We start from the raw sequence: 24,564 nt of genomic DNA, 5'->3' as shown, positions 1-24,564 counted from the left end.
ACTTCCTGTATCTTCAAAATAAAAGCTCCTATTCAAAGCAACCAAACTGATAATTAAACTTCGTGAGTTAATGAATAATTAACTATCAGAAGTGGTTTATTAATGTAACAATCGGGCACAAATATACAATCATCAATCCTTTGCTTGCAATTTTGCATTTTATCAAATTTTCTAAGGAAATAAGAACACAGTGCAGATTAAATACTTTGTTTACACTCTGCGAGCAGAGAGGTTTTACGCGGATGCATTTAAGCGTAGGACACAATACTTCCTGTATCTTCAAAATAAAAGCTCCCATACAAAGAAACCAAACATGAATAAACTTAGTAAATTATTGAATAAATAACTATCAGAAGTGGTTTCTTAATGTAACAAACAGGTACAAATATTAAATCATCAACGCTTTGCTTGCAAATTTGCACATCACATTATTTTTCATGTAATAAGGACACAAAGTGTAATTTTTGTGCCAAACATTTGTTTCTGTTAATGGTTAGTAAATCCTTTTTTTTTTGGCATGCAATGAAATATTTTAGGCTACAGCAAACCACACAAATTAATTACACAAATTCAGCATGAAAAACAAAACATAACAAGAAAATACTTTGCTTTCTAGCATGTAAACATCAATTGGAAAAACATCATGTTCTTAATTGCAGGCCTGTGTAAAAGAGAAGGGAGCAGGGAAAGAATGATCTGCCTATAATAATAAAAACAATACATAGTAAACGTAAACAATTCCAGGTATTTCTTTGAGCTCCAGCTCCATATTTATCTAGTAATCAGGTGAAGTCACAACAAGATCAACATATTTAGATTTCTTTCATGCCCTACCCCCCTACATTTTACATGTTTTACATGTTACATGTTAAGTCTTCACAGTGAGAAATCTGTAAAATGAAAATGACAATAATTGCTGCCATGATAATATGGGGTGACATTTCTCTCGTCCTCTTCGCGTCCTCTCTTACGTGGTTGTGGGTCGTATCCAGCTGGCAGGGACCCACTGAGGCTCGTCCTGTGCCTTCCTCATCGCGGTCAGCAGCTGGACGCAGGAGTCCTGCAGCTCATCGTTGACGATCACGTGGTCAAAGAACTGCGAGAAGTGAGACTCCATCTTCCGGGCGGCTTCTTCCATCTCCTGGAAATCTTCCTCCTGTTGGAGGGAACAAAAGTCAAAAGGGACGATTTCTAATCGGTGACCAAATCCCTTTTTTATGTTATAATTTCTTTATCCCATTCATTTTTCCTTTCATCTGATCTGTTTTATATTGATTCAAACACACTTGTTATCTATTATCTGTTTTTAAAATTCAATAAAGTTTGATTGACGCTGTGAAACTCCTGGGGGAGTTTACTTTGAAAGGTCGGTTGATGTAGTGGTTGGTGGTGATGTACGAGTCCTGTCTCGTCTCCTTGAGGCGCTCCTGTGACGGCGGCTTCACGTAGACGATGTAAGCCCTCAGCTCGTGGGTCCTCACTGCCTGAATGGCCTAAATGAAGCGATGAAACATTTAAAATTAAAGCTTTTGTGTGCAGCATTTTATGAAAGCGATTAGAAACACAAAAACTACTGGTTGGTGGTGTTTTGAAGAGGACGACGATGTCTCTGCTGCTCTTACATTTGGATCGATGTCCATGATGCAGATCTTCCCGCTGTTTAAAACTTGCCTCACAGACTCGATGCTGGTGCCGTACAGATTCCCTTTGTACACTCCGTACTCCAGAAACCTACACCACATCGTTAGTTTTACTCAAACACAAAGGAGTTACTAGTACTTGATGCTTAAACATTCATTGTTCATAAATGAATAAGAATAAAACAGCTCATAAATACGTTGTTATATTTAGTAACAGAGCATGAACACATTGTGTTCAGTGTGTCAGTGTCTCCACTACATTCCTGATCCATGGCTTCACAGCAGAGGCAGCGGTACCTGTTGTTGTACACCATGTTGTCAAAGGTTTCTCTGCTGGTGAAGTAATATTCTCTGCCAGACTCCTCGTATCCTTTGGGCGCTCTTGAAGTGTCTGGTGAAGGAAAATATGTGACTGCTTGAGACGGACAATCACTTAAACGCCAACAAAAGATCATCACGCAAACCAATTCACATCATTTAGTCGATTGTAAATTCGGAGGATGAAAATGATTTGTACGTACGAGGCACGGCTCCCTGAAAGATGTTGGGGTTCATTTCAATCAAGCGCCTCCGGAGTTCATTCACACCCACACCGGACGGACCTGAGATGATAAATTAAATAGTTTTCAATGTATAAACACGTTTGGTAAGAAAGACAAGTCATGTTAAACTATCAGACTGGTTGGATAGTCCACTATGAGACCGTAACAACTGTACCTAAGAGGGCGATGAGGCGGTGTGCGTCCTGCGGGTGGCGCTGGTAGCGCGCCACGTCCTCGTAGGGGCTGTTGAGGGTGTTGGAGCAGCTGCTGGGGCAGCGGGTGTGACAGGACGGCTGGGTGGTGCTGTGAGACCGCCGCCGACACAGACGGGTGCTGCGCCTGAAGCCCGCTGACAGAACAATCAAAGTTAATGTTTGACAAATTACCCACAATGTGTGTAGTAATTGTGCAAACTCTGATATGGAACATAACAGATATCAGAGCAGGTAAGAGTCACATCGTTGCAGAGACTTACCCAAGTAGATCCCTTCAGCGTTGCTGCAGAAGTCATCCTCCTCTGGTTGAAGAGAAACAGAGCGGAACATGTGAGAGCAGATGGAAGAATAAGATACTAGAAAATATTCTTGATTACAGGAAAACCTGCTGCAGCTTCTGAACCGTCTTTTCATTACAATAAAAGGAGGAATTAACAGCAGAGCCAGTGTCTATCCTACAACGCCCATAATGCAATGGACCAGGTTTGAAAGCACTTGTGCATTTTAGCGAGTTGACTCTTCTCAGGCAGATAAAACTACAAACGTCTGAGGTGTTCTCACCTTCTCTGAGCTCCTCTGACATTCCCCCGTCAGACAGCCGGAGAGTTTGGAAAAGAAACAATGACAGATGTTTCAGATGAAGGACGGGAGACGGAGTGACACAGAATACAGACCACACGAAGTCAACAAAGACTTACCTACCAGATTCAAATGCCTCCTCGTCTGACAGAAGTGAAACAACACAAGTTAATCACAAAGCAGCAAAGGCATGCAGCAAGTTTGTGTGCGACAGATTATACGGAGCTTTACCTGCTTCGACACATTTCTCATCAAAGGTCATCATGTCTTCCTCTGTGGGTGAAAAAAGGAGAATTATATCTGAAACACAACATGTAAATCATGTAGTTTCAGAGCTAAATGAGGTGTAATCTCCTTACCTTCCTCTACAGTGCTCACTTCAGTAAGAGTGGGATGAAACACAACAAAACCCAAATGTGAAACCAGGTTGCGGAGAGGCTGTGATTCTGAAACTGCTACGACGTTTGAGTTAAAGAAAATGTCGGTGAACTTACAGGTCTGTGTGCAGGCATGTGGATGATAAGGCCACCAGACCTCCCTCTGCTTCCTGTTACAACAGATTACAGTTTAAATGACACCAAGTTACATCCCAGTAAATAAGAGAAGCAGTGAACCCTCCTGACCGTTTCAGCAGGTTGGAGGAGGGGATGAGGCCGGCGCAGGCCGTGTTGCTGGGCAGTTTCTTGGCCTGCCACCAGAGGGCGTCCGTCTGGTCCACGATCTCCAGGACGTCACCTTTCCTGAAGCTCATACCGGCGTCGGCGCAGGGGATGGCCGTGTCCTGCTGGGGGCTGTAGTCGACCATGGTCCTCACGTAGAGCTAACACCAGAGACGTTCGGTTAACACGATGCAGGCGGAGGTGTGTTAATGTGTGTATCGAGGAGGATTTACCATCGTCTGGTTGTGGACCGGCCTTTCTGTGATGGGAATGACCTTAAACATGATGGTGCCCTGCGACCTCGCTTGCTGATTGGTTGCAAAGAAACAAGAAGGCGTCATTAGCTGATATTAATTAATGGCTCATAGACTTTGATTTAACGCTCATGCATCCCGTTAAAAAAGATGCTCTGATGCCCTGAGAGGAAAACATTTTATTGTGATTTATTAAGAGGCTGTGATGACTTTTAATTCTAAATAAATTAGTCTGTGATTGTTGTGAGTGACTGTTGATTAACTAGTGATTTCACATAATTAAAATAGGAGAACAATTCGACTAAATAGCTCTTTTTCCTTCTTTAATTGTTTTAGTAGCCGCGAAAAATGACGTACCACAACCTGGATGACCTGCTCAGGTTCCAACCCATCCACAGGGAAACCATTCACCTCTATGATCCTGTCCCCTGCATGGAGCAGACCTACACACACACACACACACACACACACACACACACACACACACACACACACACACACACACACACACACACACACACACACGAATAAAAATGGAATTAAACTTCACATTAGTTAACTTTAAACTGACTCTTTTATTGTGTATATTAAATTCATTCTTGATTGAGCTAAACTCAAACTTTTTAAAGGGTACTACTCTCAGTTTCTACTTTGGCATATCACCAATATATCATAAAAAAATACTTTCAACTTCTAGTTAACTATCCTAAGCTGGGATGTACAGTATCCTCGAGACAAAGGACTCACCACTACGATCAGCCAGCCCTCCATGAATCACGCGAGCGATAAAGATCTCCCCCGTGATCTCGTTTCTCTTTATCGTCGCTCCCTGGAACAGAAAAGATGAAATCAGAGAATAAATAAAGCTGCTGTAAAGTGGAGATGAGGACACACAGATGAAGAGAAGTAAAACTGATGGAGGGTGTAAAGACTGAAAGAGGAGAATGGAAGGTTCAATTCATGACAAAGTAACAATGACACAAGCGAATGCTGATGAAGATCCTGAAATGAGGGCTCCGGGATGAAATGGTCCACGACACGACGGAAGAAAACGTTGATAAATGCAACAAAAAGTACGTAATAAATGTCAGCTACCACCGTGTGCGTTTGCAGGTCAGCCACTCTGCGGAGACGGCTTGAAAGGACCCAAGAAGTCCACTCTTTGGACACTCTTCGGCGTCTCTCATGTCGCCTTCTTCCTCTTCTTCTTCCGCTGGTTTGAGTGACCTCCTTTCGCAGTGTGGGAGGTCTCCTTGGGCTCATCCAGCAGGCCGTTGGTCAGAAGGCGCTTGTACGCTTGAAGCTCGGCATGCTTCCTATGCGGCGACGGGGCGTTCTTGGTTTTCGGGGTGGTTTGGGGTGAGCCACGGCAGGACACAGACAGACAGCTGGTCCCCTGAGAGGTGGAAGTAGCGTCCAGGGAGCTACTGAGGGAGCTGGAGGAGGAGGATTGAAGTGAGGGGAAGGAACATCCAGCCTGGTGCCTCAAGGATGTACGCTTTGGAGTTTTCTTGGGTGTGGCGTCATGCTCAGCAGGTTTCGGGGAGTTGATGTCAGTCTTGGAGGCGACGAGGAGCGTCTGCAGCCGGTCCACCACCTGAGAAAGGAGGGCCAAGGCCTGGGAGTTGTCCTGGACCGTCTCCGACATGCGCTCGGTCGCGGCCGCCATCTTCTCCCCGAGGAGCTTGATGTCTTTGGTGCTGCTCTCCATGGAACAGGCGGCCAGCTGCACCGTCGTCCTCAGCTCCTCCAGACTCTCCTGCTTGGTGAGCTCCACGGGGGGCACCGGGGGCAAATCCACCACGCGGCGAGGGCGCATGGGGCTCGGGGGAGCGGTGTGGATGCGAGGGCTTTGGCTTCGAAGCCTGGGGGGAAGGCCTGGCTGGAGGTAGTCGTTGGAGTAGTAGGGTACGGTGAGACACGGGGGAGACATAGTCCACCGCCGGGCTGTGGGACGCGGGGATTGGGCGTTGCTGGACTCTCCTGCTTCATCTTCACTGTCTAGCTCTTCGACGATGTCGTCTCCAATGAAAAAAACAGACATTAATCCATGGAAACCCACGGGTAGCTGAGATGAATGATAGAGGAAGACGGATGACGGGACTTTTCTTACCGATCAGAACCGAGCTGTAGACCGACGGCGCAGAGCGGTTCAGGCTTTGATCCCAGAGCAGGTCGGAGTAACAAACTCTACACCGGCTCATCGGCTTGCGACAGCACGTCTGACAGTTACTCCTCGGCTTATAGCGAGGTGGAGGGTACGGCCGCGCTGCTGCTGCGTGACACAGCGGCTCACTTGGCGGGTAGCTGCCTCGGCGAACGCTACACCACAAGGAATCCAGGCTCCCAGCAGCAGGACTCTGGCCTCGGTGAAGACTCCTGTGGGTCAGACTCCTCAGGGTGTCCCAGTGAGTGCGGAGCCCCCCTCTGGAGATTTTCGCACCAGGGGAGGATGAACTGAGCAGCCCGAGCCTCTGGTGGTCGCAGAGCTGTGAGACAACAGAGTCACTCAAAGGCAGAGGGAAACGTTCAAGTAGAGGTTGAGAACTCCCACTAGGACTGAAGCTTCATTGATCTCTTTTCCTTCTCACAATAACATCAATACTTTCTCTTACAAGAGCTGCACAAATAAAGAGCCACATAACATACAGAGGACTCACATATAAGTGCTTTCTTTATAAATGACAGGTGCTTCCAAACTATTTGGTTTTTCTCAAAAATCCTTCTTTTTCAGTGTTTTCTGCTGATCGGAGATCTGTAGCATCAACAGACAATTACCAAAATAAGAGATTATCAAATTCAAACATCTGGTCTCTGTTGGATGCAGTCAGCCTACATATAAAAAGAATACCCACGAGCATCTGCTTGGACTCTATTGTGGTCCAGTTTATCTGCTGAAATGTATGCATGGTTATTCTAAAAAAAAAAATGTATGTTATTATTTCAGTAGAGTAATGAGGAGACGTGAGCCTTGAAGCTCACCAGCGGCTGTTTGTTCTTGACCAGGCAGACGATCCTGGTGGCCTCCTCGTCGTCCGGCAGGTCGTCCGGCATCGGTGGCAGCACCGGCTCATAGTCCTTCTGGGCCACCGTGTCATGAGCTGAGAGGAGAGCCTGCAAAACACGAAGATCAAAATCTGCTGCGCTGGTGGATAATAACAAATCAAGGTCATAAAAGATATTGTTTTACTATTTCTACACAGAAAGACAGACGAAAAATGTAGGAAACTACACTTAAATACAGTGTATTTAGATGTAAATGTGACTGAAAAAGGAATAATTCATCGACATAAATGAGATGCTGTTTGAAAGCTGGTTTTCTCAGCTTGCCCGTACATGACATGAATAGGTGTTACCTGCAGGTGCGGCTGTCTCAGGAGGCCGTAGAGCTCTTTGGCGTCTTCAGAGCAGCCCGGCAGCGCTCTGATGTCGATCAGCAACTACACAACAACGAACCACATATCCACCGTTTCAAAAAAACCTTCACAAAATGAGTACGAGCAACAAATTATTAATAAAACACAATCTGAAATGTGACCTGAAGGGAAAGTCCTGAAGCGTAGTCCAGAGCTGGTGCGGGAGAATCTCTCAGGGACCTTTGAAGACACTCATAAACCTGAAAAGAATGTTTCGAACTTTAATTACAAAAGCAGAATTTAAGAATACTAAAACTGTTCGTACCAAGTGTGTTTTCAGACCTTGAGCAGCGACTGCAGCCAGGAGGCGTTCAGCAGACTGTGGAGGACCTCTGCTCCGTCGATGTCCTGATTCACCGAGCGCCTCACCTCCTGGATCACATCAGTCAGGATCTGACGGAGGCCTGCGACACACCGGTGGATCATTCAGAGTGTGAACAGAAAGCTGAAGAGGTATCTTAACGTAGTAAACCAGTGAAGTCGCCTTACTGACCGTGTTCTCCTAGTTCACAGTAGGGGTTCAACACCTGAGCCTCCACCGCCTGCCTCATGGTCACTGGACCCCCAACCAGCTGCTCACAAGGACCGGAATACGGGCTGTAAGATGAACGAATAATTCAGGATGTTTTATATTTATATGTATGAAAACCAACCGACATGCAGAGAGACAGTCGGATCAGGTAGGGAGGTGGTTAGCGTGACTGGGGGTCAGGGGTTAATGGCACACTTTACGGCTGCTCGTAAGAGCAACTGTGATGTCAACACAGAGATGTGCAGACCCTAATCTCCGGCTGGTGAACCATCAGAGGACAGCAAGGACCAGTATCAAGCACAATCTGTTATTTCTTTTGTAAAAAAAACTCAGCTGCAAAGTAATTAAAAGCAACATTAGATCAATAACAAGGACACTGACAGAGAAAACAGGGTGATAAACTCTTAATAAAACCTTCGTATCCTTAATTAGATAAACCATTACAACCACATTGGAAAGACGTGATGCATTTAGGCAAAAACTGTTAAATAAGAACTAAAACAGGAGCTCCTCAAGAGGTTACTCGTTAAAGTAGGAGAGGATGATCCCTGTGGCCTTCCTTCAAGCCCTTCGCTCTTCAATAAAAGCATCTTACCGTTATGTCTGAATCCTGAAGGATGCCACCAGCTCTTATCCTCCAGCTCCTGCAGGTTTTAGCACCAACACTTGCAGGAAAATGTATATATGGTGGGATAATATTCCCCGGAGACTAGCCGGAGCACTGCACTTTCATCGAGCTGCAGGGAACGATGGGGGGGGGGGGGGGGGGGGAGAGAGAGAGAGAGAGGGCTGTAATCTCTCCCGATCCCACTTAATCCCAGGCAAGTGAGCCGCCTGCCTCTGGCCACCAGAAGCCAGTTCCTCCCTCACCGGCTGGCTGGTTACTGCCAAATCTTCTTAGCTTTGAGCGGCACGCAGGAGGAGCTGTGTGGAGAGGAGGCGACTCGGACAAAGACGGTGATGAAGACTATTCACAGTTTAGAGGAATGCTTTAAGTTCTTGGAAAGGGACAAAGTTAGGGAGGTGTGAAATGTAAAGGTTGTATTAAGACTCTAGTCAGTAATTAAAGGATATGCGGCCTTAACAGCTGGAGTTAATGGGGAGGACATCTTTTGGTCTCCTTCCTCAAACCCCGAAATCTGTGAGGAATGCGGGTAATCTCCAGATTGGTAATGTTATTCCCAAAGAACTACAACTAAATATTCCCTCCCACCATCTGAAAAGTCCCAAGATGCCCTATTGGACCGAAAACACTAAGATTATCTCTTTGCACCCGATGAAAATAATACATTCTCCCCTCCAAGTCTCAAAAAAGAGCAACGCTGAGAGGATTTAAAAACCAGAGCTCCTCGTGACCTGCAAAACAAACATTTACAACTAAAAGTGAAAAACTCTTTATCGTTTAATCTATGAAATGTAAGAAAATACTCCAAAAACACAAATATATAAAACAGAGAGAAGCAACAAATCCTCATTCCAGTTCATGTCTGTAAGAATCACATCAAACTGTCGGAGCAGATTAGTTAGCAACGTCCATCAAACGAGTTTATTGCCGTCTGTAATCATTTAAAGGTACACTACATTTGACATCATGTAAAAGACACACATGTGGGACTCATGTCAGCCAGCTGAAACACAAAATGTGAACCAATAAACGCCAAATAAACAGTCATGTTAACACACAATGCGACGTGTATGTGAGGCGTGTTGAGGACATGAACCCAACATGAGCTTATGAATATTATCTTCAGTTTGGAATTAAAATACCACTTCATGTAAGCGAGTCAGTTGAGGAACAGCCGTTACAATACATTTACTGTTCCGTGTTTGGTTTGCAAGTCAGTTTTGGTTGAAAATCCTACTTTTTCCTTTAGTTTTAAGCAGCAGCAGCGACCTGAAAGGTTAGTGAGACGGTAAAGTCAGAGTTAACACAACACACTGAACAGGAAGTCAAAGAACAGCAGGAAACCTGAAGTCTCTGGTTGATAAAATAATGTGATACCTGGAGCGTCTCAGCAGTAACAAGAGGGGCTGGAGAGCGTCATCACGATCATTTTTAAAGCCCATACACTCATAACATCTGGTGACTTTCACAGCATTTCACAACAGCTCCTATGATAATCGTTTGTATTATTACTGCGCCCGACCTTTACCCAACATTTACAATTAAATGTAACCGTTTGACAACTATTTTATGATGCCAGGTTTCCAAAAGTCCTGCAGGGAAAAACAGCAGCCTCAGCTAAAAGAGGCTTCTGATCCACCGGCTTTTCTATTGTTAAACCATCGGAGGAAACAAAAGCCGTGATATTAAAATAAAGAGAAAAAGGCTTGGTCATCCTCTGAATCCTCTCTTAAGCCCTTTATAAACTGGCATGTGGGACGCAAATCACAAATAAGCGACACTGTCTGACAGCTAGTGGTTTTAAAAAAAGAACAGTTAGCTTTAACAGATGGCGCAGAGAATCAGCGTTGAACATCACATCTATAAAAACAGAGTTTACATTAAACCGGCTGCCCGGCTCACGTTTTACCTCCTGCATTGATTATTTTACAGGTGAGCAGGTGTAGTAAGACCTTCATACGGTGCATGCAATGAACACTGTGTTATTCACAACAATACAATTAATACAAAGATCATCTCTGAAGGTGGAACCCACTGTTAAAAAAAAAAAGACAAATGTATCAAACATGCATCTCCAAATCAGCCGTCTGGCATTGCATTTACTGTAAACGGTTTATTTAACTTGAGGATCATTTTGCATTTTATAAAAAGGAACACTTACTTTTTCAGTTTATCTTAAAAAATCCCAAATGACCAACTTCGGAGATGCATAATTGTTACTGAACAGTAGTGATGTGTCAGTATGTGTTACACTAAAAACCGGGCTCACAAACAAACATACATGTCTGTCAGATTGTCTTTTCTTTTGTCTTTTCCTCAGCCTGGTTTTGCATTAAGGCCTCATGATTTACCTTCGTCGTAGTTTCTGTTAAAGCCGGGGAACTAAACGTCCGTGTAAACTTTAGAAGTTACAGCCGGCTAATTTAGCCACTAACTGGTGTTTGACTATATTCTGCTGCCAGCTGGTGTAACAGGAGAATATAAGTATCATTTAGAGTCAGTTTACATTTATAACAGTGTCAAACATCGCTGTGAACTAGCTCGAAGAGTTCCCAAAGAAAAGCAGCTGTGAGGTGGGAAAATGAACCAGATGTGAGCTTGTTCACCAACGAGTCAGTGCTCATCCTTGAAGTCTTTTCTCTTGATGAACTATAAATAAATATGCTGCCGTCTCAGATGACAGGGACGGTAAATAATAAAACGTTGGTGAATCTCGTAAAGTGACGTGCTTTCATGAGATTATTTCTTGGTTATGTCCGTTTCTTCATGTAGGTGTGAGGTGAATGACAAGAGGCGGAAATGACCCGAAACACTGCAGGATAAAAAGGTTGTTTTCCGTGCAGAAAAAACGGATTCTTCTGCAGGAAGAAAAAGAGGTTTGGTGTCTCACAGTATGCTGAGTGGGAGCAGAGAAACCAGAGAACAAACCACTCCCATTGGCACTAAAAACAACACTAGTATGAACCTTGAATTTTGTCCCAGGTAACATACATTAGGATTTCCCACAAGAAGTCAGTCTTTCAGCTGTGGACAGTTTAAACTGGACGGTATGAAGTGGCTCATCTCTGGCAGTAAAACACGGACAATATTCACATGTGTACCTTCATCAGCAGTGGATAAGAGGCTGGTAGAGGTCACTAAAAGGAGAAAGGGTGTGGAGGAGGAGGTCCCGCAGCAGATGGCGCTGTCAACAAATGATCCTCTGCTTCCCATTGGCCGCTGCTCGCGTCAGTCATCCTGAAGTCTGGCTGATCCTGGCCCTCTGATTGGCTGTGGTAGTAGGCTGGGACCGCAGGAAGTAACGCCACGCTCGTCTTAAGTGATCTTCTCATGCTGGATCTGGTAGTAACAAGCCTGGAGGTGGAAAAAACACAAATAAAAGCTCATAAAGACCAGTGCATAGTGGGTTTAATGCATTTATAAATGTTGACAGTGAATTATTTACTGACAGATGTGTGCGTGATACCTTTAGAGTGGTGAACATGATTCCATGCTCTCCGTGCTGCACGCAGGGGTCCATCAGGTCTTCAATCAGGCTCACCTCTGACCCCAAGTTCCTGATTCTGAGAACAAAATATTTGCATGTTTCATACAATTTAGAGATTCTGAAACTGCTGTTTCTGAATGAACAACACTGAATAGTATGTAGGGGTCAACAAGAGAGAACTTGGCCTAATTCAAACAAGTTGATGCATTTCATTTGGTTTGTGGCTGACCGTGCGCGCAGCACCACGTAAAGGAAGACGGGGAAAAGGTCGTCCATGGACCACAGGAAGTCCTGCTTCAGCAGCGACTGGACCTCCTGCGTGATCTCCTCAAAAGTGAGCTGGATCACCTGCAGCTTGTCCGACGGTGTGAATGTTGTGCTGCAAACAGACGACGGAATTACTCAGGAAACGCAGTGCAGCTTTATTAAGATTAAAAGCACACGAAAGCACTTGAGATGGGTTTTAAAGTTGTCGAGTGGAGCCGTACCTGATCTGTTGGAGGGTCTCCACTGCAGAGGCGAAGCAGGCGTCCTTGGTGCTCGAGAGGACCTGGAGACCAGAACAAGGTTTACATCGATCACGTGGTATCATAAACCGCTGTCAAGTGATTCGGCGTCTGATAAGCCGACAAACTCTCACTCAAACTGTACTTCCTTCATCAGATTTGTTTAATGAACGATCATGAATCAATCAACTGTGTGGCTCTAAATAAAATAGCAGCGTTTGTGTTTTCTTGCACTTAAAGTTAACATACCTGCTGCTTCTCCCCGAGTGCAGGCATGGAGACGGGAAAGGAAACTGGCCAAAACTTTCTGAGGAGAGGAAGTAATCGTTTAGGATTGACAAGGAAATCATTAAATGAAGACCCTCTGTTGCAGTGTGTGACGTACTGCTGAACACCCAGGAAGGCGAGCAATGCCAGGTCGGGCTGCTTGTTGAGGCGGAGGACACAGTCCCAGTAGACGTCGTCCTCTCTCTCCTTGTCCAGCGCGTAGAGGGTGAAGAGCGGCGGGTAGAGACGAGGAAGCAGGACGGGAAGCAGCAGAGCCGAGCTGCTCACCACACGACTGAGGAGACACACAAGAGGATTTAATGTGATCCAACTGTGAGCCACCAAGGCCTCAAGAAGGGGACATGGCCTGGTCTTTACCCAGGTTTTGGTGACTCTAGTGGGGCATCGGTCGAGCCTGGCTCCTTCTTGTCCTGGAGGCTGGTGGTCGGCTCGGGAATTAGACCGCCCTCTTCTGGCAGGTCTGGGAAAAGAAACCTGCAGAGCACACAAGAACACGCATCAATAAAACAAATATCTATCCCTGTCTAGTTCTAAATGAAGCTATGAGCAGTACTGTGCGCTACCGGACAATCTGGAAGATGCGGTTGAGGTAAGACTTGATCTCGTTGACAGCCTGAGGCAGCAGCCGACGATTCGCTCCGACGCCCACGTAGGTCATCCTGTAGACCGCCACCAGGGTTTCCAGCAGCCGGCCCAGCGGGTGGAGCGGGGCGTCACACGCCTGGAGGAAGTAGAGAAAGATTATTCTTACAAGCCAAAACAACTTGCTGCTTTCTCAGAAAAAGTTACATTTGATTCACAGGGTCACGTCATTCAGTTTAATACCATTTCAGGAAAGAAAGTAACCGTTTATATTCCCAATATGTGGTCAGTTTTTGGAAATGTTGCTGGCGGCAGTCGTCATGCACAATCATGCGGAGTAATTTGATTTTCAATTGGTGTTGGCGGTGGTGAAAACAGACCACAACGGCCTGAAGGGGCCTTCTAGTTCCTGGAAAAGAAGCTCCTGGGAATAAAAGTCGAAGAAACTTAAAAACCCAGAACTTGCTACTTTCAGTTTAAAATGTAAATGTTCAATCACCGTTTTGGTCTAAATACAAGATACAATACTTGTACTGTCAGCCTCCCAGAGATATTTCAAAATTACAACTTTAGGTTCGCACTGAGCTCCGTGAGCCTGTTGTTGGAGGTGAGGGGTGGTCGGGGTGGTCGGAGTGGTCGCTGGGCTTACCTTGAGGAGGTAGAGGCGGATGCTGTGATATCTCTCCATCGTGATCGGTCCTTCGTGCTGCGGGATGACCTCCAGACTCTCCAGGGTTCTGCTGTGACTTCGAGACATCTCCGGACTTGGATAGACAGAAACAAACACTTGCATCATCCCTTAAAGGTAGCTGTACCTTGCTCATTGTATTACTTGCTAAGTGTGCGTGTACCTGTCCCGGATGTGTTGTCGGCTGGTGGCGAGGGCCACGGCGATGTTCTCCCAGGCCTTCCAGTTCTCTCCTCGACCCTCCGCCTCGCAGCCCAGCTGACTCCAGCACTCCTCGAACACCGCCTGCCACTTGTCCTCCGCGCACACACACAGACGCCCCAGCTTCCTGCCACAGCACACACACACACAAGTATACGACAAGCACCGGTCAATTCACTCTAATGAAACATTTGTTCTGTTCATTTCAGACGCCCTGTGAGCTTACACAGCGTGGGTCTTGTCCTTGTCGGCGTCGAACAGGTGTGGTTTGAAGTAGGACCCCGTCACTTTGAGGCCCGAGCCCCATTCGCCATTGAAGGAGCCCTCCAGGTAGTCGCTGTTTGCCATTGTGAGCGTTCCCTGAGGGGAGAGCAATCAGTACATTAACACTGACGAACGTCTTGATGATAATACTTCAATATGTTTTGGTCATCACCTTGCCATTGAGGGTCCAGTCGTCAGAGAATTCCCCCTCGTACGTGGTGTCGTCCTCTGACAGAAGGATCCCAGTTCCCTAAAAGACAATAATCTCCCTTCATTCCCTGATTTCTCTTCTTTGCTGTCTGACACATTTACCTTAAATGGCACTCCAGCGTTTTAGGAGCTGGGAAGTGAAGCTTTTCTAACGTTGAACAGGCCCAGAAAGAGTAAATATAAAGTATAAAACAGCTCCTTTACATACAGGAGCGACATTTAAAGAGAGTAGTGCTCACCATCATCTTATTATCTTTGAAGGCTCCTTCATAATAAAGGCCAAACTGAGTGACGACGACGGCGGTGCCCTGCCGCAGGTGATCCTGCCACATGCCCATGTACTTCTCCCCTCTGTGCAGGAAGAAAACTGCGAATGAAATCAACTTCCTTTCCCTGCTGTGTGTGGCGCAGCCGTTCTGTTAACCTGACTGTGTTGAAGACGTACTTTGTGATATCATCGAAGACTCCGTAGCCGGTCTTCTTGTCCTGCAGCCACTGGCCGATGAAGACACTGGGGGAGGAGGTGTTGAGCTTGCCGCTGCGCAGCATGCCGTGGCCGTGTCGCATGCTGTCCTGGAAGGATCCGTCGTAAACCTCACCGCTGGCGTACCTGCAGACAGACGGGAGGAAGTTCAAACCCCCTCCGAGCGACAGCGTTGTGCGCTGCTGAACAACCTCTTTTTTTCACGCCGATTCCTGAATAAGCACGAAAGTATTTTCCCACATTTGCTGTGAAATACAGAAGAAAGTGGGTTTATAATAACATGACCCTCCACAGAGATTGATGGACAACAGAGCTCCTGACTCGGTATTCTCATACACACCTGTATGTCCCGAGGCCGTGCATCTTGCCGTCTTTCCAGTGACCGAGGTACTGATCGTTCTTGTTGAGCGTCTTATTGGGAGCCAAGAATTCCCCAAAGCTACAGAAACACATGACGAAGCATGAAGAGACAGATCACCTGACTCACGATGAGGCTCACGTACACTGAATACGAGCGCTCACCCGTCTTCCAGCCCGTTCTTGAACGCCCCCGTGTATATCCTCCCATCAGGCCATTTTAACACGCCTCTGAAAAACCATCAATCATTACTACACATCGGTATTTTAAAGTTCTACCAAACTGCAGACAGGAAGCATGCGTGTCCAACCTGCCGTTGGGCTTCCCGGCGAGCCAGCGTCCTTCGTACTTCGCCTCTTTCAGCCGCCCGTCCTTATAAAACGTGTACGAGGCCGTCCTGGAGACGGGAGGCTCCAGCTTTTGACCCGAGCCGACTGACGCGCTGTCCTGCGCCGCCGCGCTCAGGGCCTGGTCCACCGCCTGGTTGATGGAGCGAAGCCACTTGGTCTAGAGACAGATACAAGAACACTTATTAAGAAGGATGACACGCAGTCGTCCGGTTCATTTGAGGGTTTTTTTAAGTGAGCATTTTGTCAGTCAGTAGCATTAAAAGATGAACCTTCTCCATGGGAGAGGAGGCCAGCAGGGTGAACGTCTCCTCTGGTGTGATCATCTTCAATCCATGTCTGCAAACGCACACACACACACACAACGTTTTGTACTGGAAACAACCACTGGTTCACACACACAGTTGTCACATAATGTCATATACATACAGAACATAAGATACAGTATGTGACAGGCATATACTGAGACAGGGATATCTGAGAGGAAGTATTAAAAGAAATGTCAAGATTAAGTCAGAATTATTGCAATATGTGAAAGACTGAGAAGATGTGCATTTCTAAAGGTTTTGATTATTGAAAATGATTATTTTTCCAGTATTAGACTTACAGGCCAGTGTTCTCCTCTGGGATCGGCTCCACCCAAAGCGTGGCCAAGGGGAAGACATGATGGGTGGAGAACTGGACGCATGGAGAATGGAAGAGAAGGGAAGAGGGGAGAAGAAAGAAGGGACCGGTGAGTGTATGAACATATCTGACCACATTGAGGGACAGTAACTGGAGTCTAATTGCTACGAATACGCCGATAACTACAGCCTTCTATGAACAAGAGGAACATTCTTTTGCTAGTTACTGTCACTTCTTCCTCAGATTTTACAACCTAAACCCAGAAAACTGGAGTTCTGTTTTCACCTTCACAGCATTTAATGTTTACAAGTACAGACATGTAGGAATGTGCAGGACTACCACGGGACTGGTGCAGACTAGAGGAGAGGAGGGGGATGGACAGCAACGCAAATTTAAAGCGAACAACTGAGAGGAAAAGGAGACAAACAAGGAGACGGGAAAGGAAGCTGCTTTGGAGAAGTGAACCAGACACTGTTGGTACCTTTCAAATCGGTTAACAGTAAGAACCAAGGCGTCAACAGGAAACAAATACTCCTTGACTGTATTTGTACAGGTGTATTCAGAGCTGGTTGCAGTGTACCACATGCATTAAAACTTATTGAGGCTTGGTTACAGTCTGTTCATCCGTCCATGCAGTCTCCCTCAGGTGGGGAGCAGGCAGAGGGCGAAGGTGGGGACAGGGCTGAGTATCACCGCACACGTGTTGTATTTGACACAGAGCCCTAAGCCCTACACACACACACACACACACACACACACACACACACACACACACACACACACACACACACACACACACACACACACACACACACACACACACACACACACACACACACACACACACACACACACACACACACACACACACACACACACACACACACACACACACACACACACACACACACAAAATAAGGAAAGTGGGGACAGGGGAGACAGGTAGCCGTGCTGACAGTTGCTTTTGTGGCTGCATACTTACAAGATTTTTACAAGGCGCCACGCCCTGACAGCACGGAGGCAAGCACATACAGACGCTTGAAACACACCAAGTTAAAGTGTCTGAAATATGAAGCACGAGATGAAAAGTGTGTGTGTGTGTGTGTGGAGCTGACCTGTGCGTGAACCAAAGCGTCGTTGAAAACGATGAACCAGTTGACGGAGAACCTCCCGGCGTTCTGCAGCGTCAGCGCTTTGTTGCTGCTCTCGCAGATCAGCCGGCGCTGAGGCTTCCGCAGAGAGTCCTGACGGCACACAATGACACCATTCAGCCATACGTGACATCATGTGACACCTCGAGGACTCGATGGGAAGGATATGCTTGTTGTGGTGATGAAAACAAACAAACACACACGGCGAGTTTACCGTCATTTTGCCGGGGAAGCTCTTCCAGAAATGAAAGGTGTAGTCGGCGTCCTTCCTTTTTCTCTTCAGCTGGAGGGCCAAAGCCTCGAACTTGGAGCAGCTGTCCTGCAGCCTCTGGTAGTCATTGGAGCACTGATAACATGCAGATACAAATGTGAAAAACAAGAGTTAATATTATATTTCAAGATAAACAAGAAATTACAGCAAAAGCAACAAGAAAAAACATATAACACTGAAGATAAAATACACCAATACTTGTTAATAATCTGTGTTCACCAACAGGTTAGACCAGAATCCTTTAAGTGGTCAATAACAGTAAATAAAACATCTCGTTTCACCCACCACTTCAAAGCAGGTGACCAGTTTGAGCAGCAGCCGGCCGTATTCGTGAAGGTGGCGAGTCGGGAGGTAGAAGAGCGCCACCAGCAGGTCGGCCGCGGTGGGGTTCTCCTCGCTGCACTCCGACAGCTTCATGAGCAGCTCGGGATTCTTCCCAAAGAAATCTCTTCAAAAGGAAATCGCTTTGTCAGCATTTAGAGTGATGTGTTATCTGTGTTTATGGTTGTATTATTGTGTCACAGCATCTTATCAAAGCTGGGGTTTGAGGATGAAGAAGTGTGTGCTCACAGTGAGGGTTTGGTCAGCGTCTGGAAACCTCCCATCACCTGGAAGTTGCCCACAGCGCTGCAGTACCTTTGTTGAGAAAGACAAGCGTCAGAAATCCATTGTTTTAGGACCTGCAAGCACTGAAATGATCAGAATGGTGATCACATACTCAGTGTAAGAGTCGAAGAAGATGCTGGCGTGGTCCAGGAAAAGCAGACTGTTGACGTCGCGGACGCGCCGCAGGTTGGCGGTGAGGCTGGCGGCGTGCTGCCCCGTCAGGTGACACAAGAGGCTGAATCGGCCGATCAAAGTGTGCAGGAGCCCGGTGGCCGTCTGGCCGAGGGCCGAACTCAGAGCCTCTGGAGAAGGACGGCGACCGAACAGAAACATTTCAGTCGAGGCGAAAACTAAAGAGGAAAGATGATTTCCCTTGAAGGTAATCTTACCCATCTCCAGCAGGGGGCGTATTATCTGTGTCTTGATGTTGCACATCTTGCAGTAGAACTTCCGCTCGGCTGAGGCCAGCTCGTGGAGGCTGGCGATGAAGCCCATCACGTTCATGTCGGAGAGAGCCATGCAGCGCTGGCCGCCCGCAAACACGTTGCTCACATAACCAAGCTGGAGGACAGAGAGGTGAGAAGACACCGACTCTGTGTTTGTTATGCGTTCATATTAGGATTCTAACCGATCTCTCTGATAAATTAAGATCTAGACGTTCGCTGACTAAAATCTTTCATCCAGTTAAAATAAAAATGTGGCTTAAAGCTGGGTAAAAAGTCAGTTCACTTTGTGCTTACGTCCATGCAGAAGGGCAGCAGTACAGGCTGCTGGGTGTAGCTCCCCGCTTGCTGCTCCTCTTCCTCCTCTTCTTCCTGTTGACCCAGCTCCTTGGCGGGGATCTCCTCCGCCTCCTCTTTGACCTGCTGCCCGCTGTAATAAATGATGGGCCGGAAGCAGTCTCCGTCTGCGAGCAGGAGGGTGTGTCTCTCTCCAGCGCTCATGTCCCAGACCCGGATCCCCTCTGACAGCTGGGAGGGGAAGCAGAGAGGGACATGAACCTCAAGGCTTTCTGTATCTGTGTGTGTGTTTGCATCGTACGGGGGGTGGTTTCCTCACCTTTGCGAGGCGGGGGACAGTGCTGGGTGACTCCATGTGTCCAAGCTGACCAAAGCTGTTACTTCCCCAAGAAAACACCTGGAGGATTGGGAAAATATACACGTGGACAGAAAAGTAAATGAAAAACAGTTTCTTTTAAAATGTTTACGGGTAAAAAGCAGCACTGACTCACCTGAGACTGAGCAGTCAGAGCGAGGGAATGATGAGCGCCGGCCGCCACACGCACCACCTCCTTACTGTTCAGACTCTTGATGCACAGCGGCTGTACTCTGCAGACAGACACGTCACACTACCGTCACCGCACCAGTGTTGTCATTACATTTGAGTGCTTTCATATTAAGTTTGGTCTCGTAGAAGAAGAAAAAAAGAGGATGTGAGACGCAAAACGCATGTTTTAGGACAATTACTGTATATATAAGACAATTAAGTATTAAAAAGTGTAAAACGTGTTTAGCCTGATAGACAAGCTTTCCTTCCTTGGTCTGACGCTCTTTCCTTTCTCATCATATCTTTTCATTGTGTTGTTGTTTCAAGCTTATTATTCTTTCCCGATTCAGAGCCAAAGAGACGTCCTCCAACCTGGCCAGACTGTCTCCGTGTCCCAGCTGTCCGTGCTCGCCGTGGCCCCAACTCCACACCTCCGTCTGCAGGGTGGGAAACACCTCCTGGGCCTCCGGGATCTCTGGGACCGGCCCTCCCAGAGGAGTGAGGGCCACTGCACGCATCCACGGGCGGCAGGCTTTCCTCAGCAGCCGCGGGGACACTTTGGGTGAAAAGACACAAAAAATGTGCTCCTTAATGTTTTCTTTTATTCCTCCACTACAAGATATTGAAATGGGCTTCAGGCTATCACAACACACACACACACACACACAATGTGTATGGGGACATATTTCTGTATCACAGGTGCAAAGTTCAGCAGAAGAAATCAATGTGCGTGATCAAAACAAAAACATGGCCGCGCAGAAACAGCAGAGACGATCAGGTCACGTCAAACACAGGCTGTCACACAGCTAACAAACAGGCAGCAGGTAGAACAAACAGAGCTACAGAGGAGTCATGAAAGTCTTTGCTTCATACTAATTTCAACTCAGTTGATCATGGAGCGACGACACGGTGATTTCCTTTGGGAGCATTTTAAAAATAGCATTTTCTCTGGTTTATTAAGTTACAACTTAATATGAAAATAGTCATTACGCCCTACAAAAAAGACGTATGTGCAGCATTGATGAAAATAACGACAGAAGGCCTTCAAATTCTACTGAGAAGGTCTCACTACAGACTTCTTGTCTCCTCCTTTATCCAGCTAGATGGAGGTGACACACAAAGAATATAAAAGACTCAAAGGTGTGACACAAGGACCAGCCTTTGCCGTGCATACAAGCTGGATGAGGAGGCCTGGAGCAAACACACACACACACACACACATCAACCTGCACCATGCGTAAGAAGTACTTACGCAGCAGAGTATAGGAGGTGGATAAGAGGTGAACAGCGTATCTACCCTGAGAGAGGAGTCCTGGTAGCGAGAGGCGGCGCCGCAGACCCTCCGCCTCCTCCTCGCGGATGTCCCCTGTGCTGGAGCTCTTCTTAGCCTGCATGGAGTCTTCCAGGTGGACGCGTTCCGTTGTGTTATCACCAACGACACTCGTCAGCCCCGCCGGCCCGCCTGCCTTCGCCACTCCTGAGGGCAGGTAGTTCATCATCTTTTTGAGGGACAAGGCCTCGTAGGTGGAGGCGACCCGTTCGCCCACTGCAGAGGCGCAGGAGGCCACCAGGCTGTTGAGCGTGGAGGAGGTCAGCCCTCCTGCTGAGGGCTGGAAGAGAAACAAATCATAAAAGGTAAAATGTTTAAATGAGAGTGGCAGAGGAGTCTGGAGTCCTAAATGTTGTCTAAAACACAAGCAGGTGTAAAGTCTGTGAATCTACCGAAGGACTCGCAACACTATCATCTGCAGACTTCGTATTTTTGATGTTGTAATACAAGAAATGTTAATGGAAGCAGAGGCCAGTGCTGCAAGTACTTCCGGCAGTATCACTGTCCTCAAAATGTAACGTTAGGGTGATCCCTAATGGTACTTCATGATTGTATGATACAGTCCGACTCACCAGCAGAGTGTGCGTTCCTCCAGCAGTCGCTTTATCCATCTGCTCAGCCTCTGACAGTTTCTTTAGATAGTCTTTGACGGCCTGCTCATCTGGATACGGGGAACTCTTGACCCCCAAAACGACACCGCCTCCAGACTGAGCCGGGGGCCCAGAGTCCGCGGCCGTCAGCGCTCCGTTGGCCAAGGCTGATTCCTTCTCTGAGTCCTGAGTAGGGTCAACACCTCTAGTAGGTGGTGGGGAGTTTGAGGTGGAGGTATGGGAGGGGAGGACCGGCTCAGACGGAGACATTTTGAGGCCTTGTGTCAGAGCAGGTGCCTGCAGCCTGACCTCATCCTCAGTCAGCTCCATACTGAGGGGGCAGTAGTGTGCGTCAGAGATGATGACATGGTCCTCTTTGTCCGTCATGGTGAACAGCAGCTGGTTACACTGTCTGCATTTGTCAACCGGGGGCCGGTGAATGTCCTGGGGGCCCAAGCAGCGCACCAGAGCCAGGCTGTGTGAGGCCCCGCAGGCCACCTGTAATACATACCTGCCCGCCAAGTGCTCCACCTTTTGTGGTTTCCAGACAGGGAAGACGGCGACGTTGAGGCCCAGCTGACAACCGCTGCCCCACGCCCACACCTCCCGCTGGGCCGACAGCGCCAGAGTGTGCTGCTCCCCACAAGCCAGCTCCAGCACCGGGACAGTCTGCGGAGGGGTTGAGTCAGTGTCCACCAGAGCGACCGGAGTCGGGTTGGGGACGGTGCTGAGGCCCGACAAGCCGCACTGGCCCGCGGCGTTGTACCCCCACATGTGGACGCCACCATCTTCTGTCATGGCCCCGCTGTGGAAGCTTCCAGCTGCAACAGCGACCACCCGCTGGCCACTGAGCGCGCTCTCCAGGGTGGGTTTCGCCGGCTCGGGCACATGACTCTGCTTCCACGGCAACTCCCCAAAACTGTACACCTGCCCTCCTGAATTGGGAGAAACAACAGCACCAAGATCATAGAGGAACTTTCCAGTTTTAAGGTTAATTTTCTCAGTTGTGGAACATCTATTATGCAAAAAATACAACACAAACCATCCCTCATTTCCTGTTTACTCTCTACAGTCTATTTGTGATGCAAATACAACAAAAATAAGCCAAAAAACAATGACGTTACCTTCCACCAGCAGAACACCATGCCGTGTGCCCAGGGCCACCTGAAGGACCGGCCCGTGGAGGAGCAGCCTCTCTGGGGTGACGCTGTAGGAGTAGCCCTTCCAGGTGTGGAGCAGGCCTCGCTCTCCAGCACCGTCATCCCCAGAGCTGAGAGAGCAATCGATCAGAAACACGAGTAGCAAAATGAACTATTTTCTTAGTATTTTCTTTCGTAAAAAGGATTAAACATTTTTTTTTAAAGTCCACAAATTTCTCGAGGAATTACAAGCATCATAGGAACATAATGTTCTCCATCTAACAAACCAGACAAGGAACATGAGAGAAAGTACAGACAAACACTTCATCCTCCCTCCTGCAGCTGTTTTATTGTGGGTGGGGGGATAGCAGAAGTGAACTCCATCTGGAGGCAGTTTTGTCACATGGTGATCACAGCCAGACAGATGTGAAAGCAACATTTAAGCAAACATAATCCTCTTTAGGAGGACCTTGGTTACCTCTTCCTCTCCATCAGTGGGGTTTATGTCTCCATCTCTGCTGCTGTCAAACAAAACACACCTCATTAGCTGAGAGCTGGGAAACAATCCTGCTAATTTTATAGCTATAAATATATATATATATATAAATATATGTTGCTGTCAATGTGAAGACTGGATGTTAGGGGGAAAACCCATGACACTATAGTCATGTCAAAATGAAAGCAATTGTAGTTTCATTTTCATGTGTAATAAATATATTCCTAACATGCAAAATTTACTCCAAAAAACACCATTAATTACCTGCAAAAGCTGGCAGGTGTTTCCATCTATTGCTAAGCTAGCTAGCTGTTGTTAGCTAATAGGTAACCGTTAATCTGGCTAGCTAGCATTAGCTAATAAGCTAACTAACTCAAACCACAGGTGTCTCTTTTTATATTTTCTTAATTAATAAAAACACACTCTTTCTTACCGGCTGATGTGCTCACTCAGACAGGCAAGAAAGACAAACGTCCGTTAAATAGTTTAGCGGCTAAACGTTGGTTGCTGTTCATCTCTTATGTTGACACAGAGTGGACTTCTTCTTCTTCTACTGCAGCTGCTTCAAAACTGATTTTACTCAACGGCGACACCTGGTGGCGAAAGCCTTGTAGCACATCCTGCATATAGTTTAAATTAGATGAATAGATTAAACATTACAAATAATATTTAAAAAACAAGAATAACCAAAACAATTAACAGTTAACGTATACGGAAAATTCTAAATAAATCAATGTAATGTAAATAAAAATAAAAAAGTTATTTTTTACATGCTCCTACCTTTCTAAATAAATTTAATTAATTGGTCGATTAGATAACTGTAAATAACCACCATTAATGTGCAGTTTAGGTTGTTTCAAGTTCTCATTATACACCTGAACTGGTCCATTTTTTAGTTTTGTATGGATACATTTTTTACTTGATTAAAATCTATTTTTTTAAACATTACTTTTACTTGAGTGCAATATTCCAGTACTCTTTCCATCCCTGATTTAATCACATATGGTTTCACTGTGCTGTAGAATGACCAGGAGATGCAGAGCATTGGCGCCCCGTGTGGTACAGATAGATCAATGCATGTGTATGTGACAGTCACCTATAATAATATGTAATATATTAGTTGATCTGCAAAGAATCCAACTAAAGTTATACAATAAATGTCGTGTAGAAGTATATATTAGTATAACATGGGAACACTCAACATATAGTACTTT

The 24,564-nt window shown here is 46.6% G+C and overlaps 2 protein-coding genes across 10 annotated transcripts; both read right to left on the bottom strand.

The window, feature by feature from the left end:
- Nucleotides 1–47: 47 nt before the first annotated feature.
- On the bottom strand, nt 48–11,705 carry LOC142952762 (MAGUK p55 subfamily member 4-like). Of its 7 annotated transcripts, XM_076094683.1 has the most exons (22): nt 11,564–11,705; nt 7,799–7,902; nt 7,588–7,709; nt 7,428–7,505; nt 7,246–7,329; nt 6,872–7,003; nt 4,637–4,718; nt 4,247–4,332; nt 3,869–3,943; nt 3,600–3,796; nt 3,471–3,523; nt 3,336–3,353; nt 3,208–3,249; nt 3,100–3,120; nt 2,959–2,973; nt 2,658–2,699; nt 2,358–2,531; nt 2,162–2,242; nt 1,938–2,031; nt 1,623–1,731; nt 1,359–1,493; nt 48–1,156 (listed from the first exon to the last, which is right to left on the bottom strand). In XM_076094683.1, the coding sequence occupies exons 2-22, from the start codon at nt 7,854–7,856 to the stop codon at nt 968–970; spliced, it is 1,887 nt and encodes a 628-aa protein (XP_075950798.1). In that variant the 5' UTR covers nt 7,857–7,902; nt 11,564–11,705; the 3' UTR covers nt 48–967. The 7 variants fall into 7 exon arrangements, 5 of the variants coding, with proteins under 5 accessions (XP_075950798.1, XP_075950797.1, XP_075950799.1 ...); XM_076094682.1 differs by having other exon boundaries at nt 3,336–3,523; XM_076094684.1 differs by lacking the exons at nt 6,872–7,003; nt 7,246–7,329; nt 7,428–7,505; ... (1 more) ...; nt 7,799–7,902; nt 11,564–11,705 and adding an exon at nt 4,985–5,292 and having other exon boundaries at nt 3,336–3,523.
- Nucleotides 9,357–23,923, bottom strand: als2b (alsin Rho guanine nucleotide exchange factor ALS2 b). 3 transcript variants are annotated; one of them, XM_076094679.1, is made up of 34 exons: nt 23,784–23,923; nt 23,333–23,375; nt 22,840–22,985; nt 21,698–22,650; nt 21,048–21,405; nt 20,168–20,351; nt 19,761–19,857; nt 19,589–19,666; nt 19,270–19,500; nt 18,919–19,090; nt 18,642–18,831; nt 18,494–18,559; nt 18,209–18,371; nt 17,867–17,998; nt 17,617–17,745; nt 16,485–16,555; nt 16,150–16,216; nt 15,841–16,037; nt 15,695–15,760; nt 15,513–15,611; nt 15,134–15,298; nt 14,928–15,039; nt 14,651–14,728; nt 14,441–14,574; nt 14,177–14,341; nt 13,975–14,089; nt 13,307–13,464; nt 13,101–13,217; nt 12,841–13,017; nt 12,705–12,762; nt 12,438–12,499; nt 12,179–12,328; nt 11,929–12,025; nt 9,357–11,816 (listed from the first exon to the last, which is right to left on the bottom strand). In XM_076094679.1, the coding sequence occupies exons 2-34, from the start codon at nt 23,344–23,346 to the stop codon at nt 11,778–11,780; spliced, it is 5,040 nt and encodes a 1,679-aa protein (XP_075950794.1). In that variant the 5' UTR covers nt 23,347–23,375; nt 23,784–23,923; the 3' UTR covers nt 9,357–11,777. The 3 variants fall into 3 exon arrangements, with proteins under 3 accessions (XP_075950794.1, XP_075950796.1, XP_075950795.1); XM_076094681.1 differs by having other exon boundaries at nt 21,093–21,405; XM_076094680.1 differs by having other exon boundaries at nt 23,333–23,372; nt 23,784–23,888.
- Nucleotides 23,924–24,564: the final 641 nt, after the last annotated feature.

Source organism: Anarhichas minor, unplaced genomic scaffold, assembly GCF_050575085.1.
Source record: "Anarhichas minor isolate MPS153535 unplaced genomic scaffold, ASM5057508v1 ptg000018l, whole genome shotgun sequence".
Taxonomy (NCBI): Eukaryota; Metazoa; Chordata; class Actinopteri; order Perciformes; family Anarhichadidae; genus Anarhichas; species Anarhichas minor.
Note: the sequence above shows the minus strand (reverse complement) of the source record. Positions and strands in the feature narration are given on the sequence as shown.

What these genes read in the sequence shown, in the direction of transcription:
- als2b (XM_076094679.1), bottom strand. An exon ending in AAGGACAAGACCCACGCTGT is followed by an intron (nt 14,342 to 14,440) that starts GTAAGCTCACAG and finishes GTGCTGTGGCAG; the next exon opens with GAAGCTGGGGCGTCTGTGTG. An exon ending in TACGTGGTGCTGCGCGCACG is followed by an intron (nt 12,026 to 12,178) that starts GTCAGCCACAAA and finishes TTTTGTTCTCAG; the next exon opens with AATCAGGAACTTGGGGTCAG.
- LOC142952762 (XM_076094682.1), bottom strand. Translation starts at nt 7,856, where the DNA reads ATGAGGCAGGCGGTGGAGGCTCAGGTGTTGAACCCCTACTGTGAACTA. An exon ending in GGCTGCAGTCGCTGCTCAAG is followed by an intron (nt 7,506 to 7,587) that starts GTCTGAAAACAC and finishes CATTCTTTTCAG; the next exon opens with GTTTATGAGTGTCTTCAAAG. An exon ending in TCATGGACATCGATCCAAAT is followed by an intron (nt 1,494 to 1,622) that starts GTAAGAGCAGCA and finishes CGCTTCATTTAG; the next exon opens with GCCATTCAGGCAGTGAGGAC.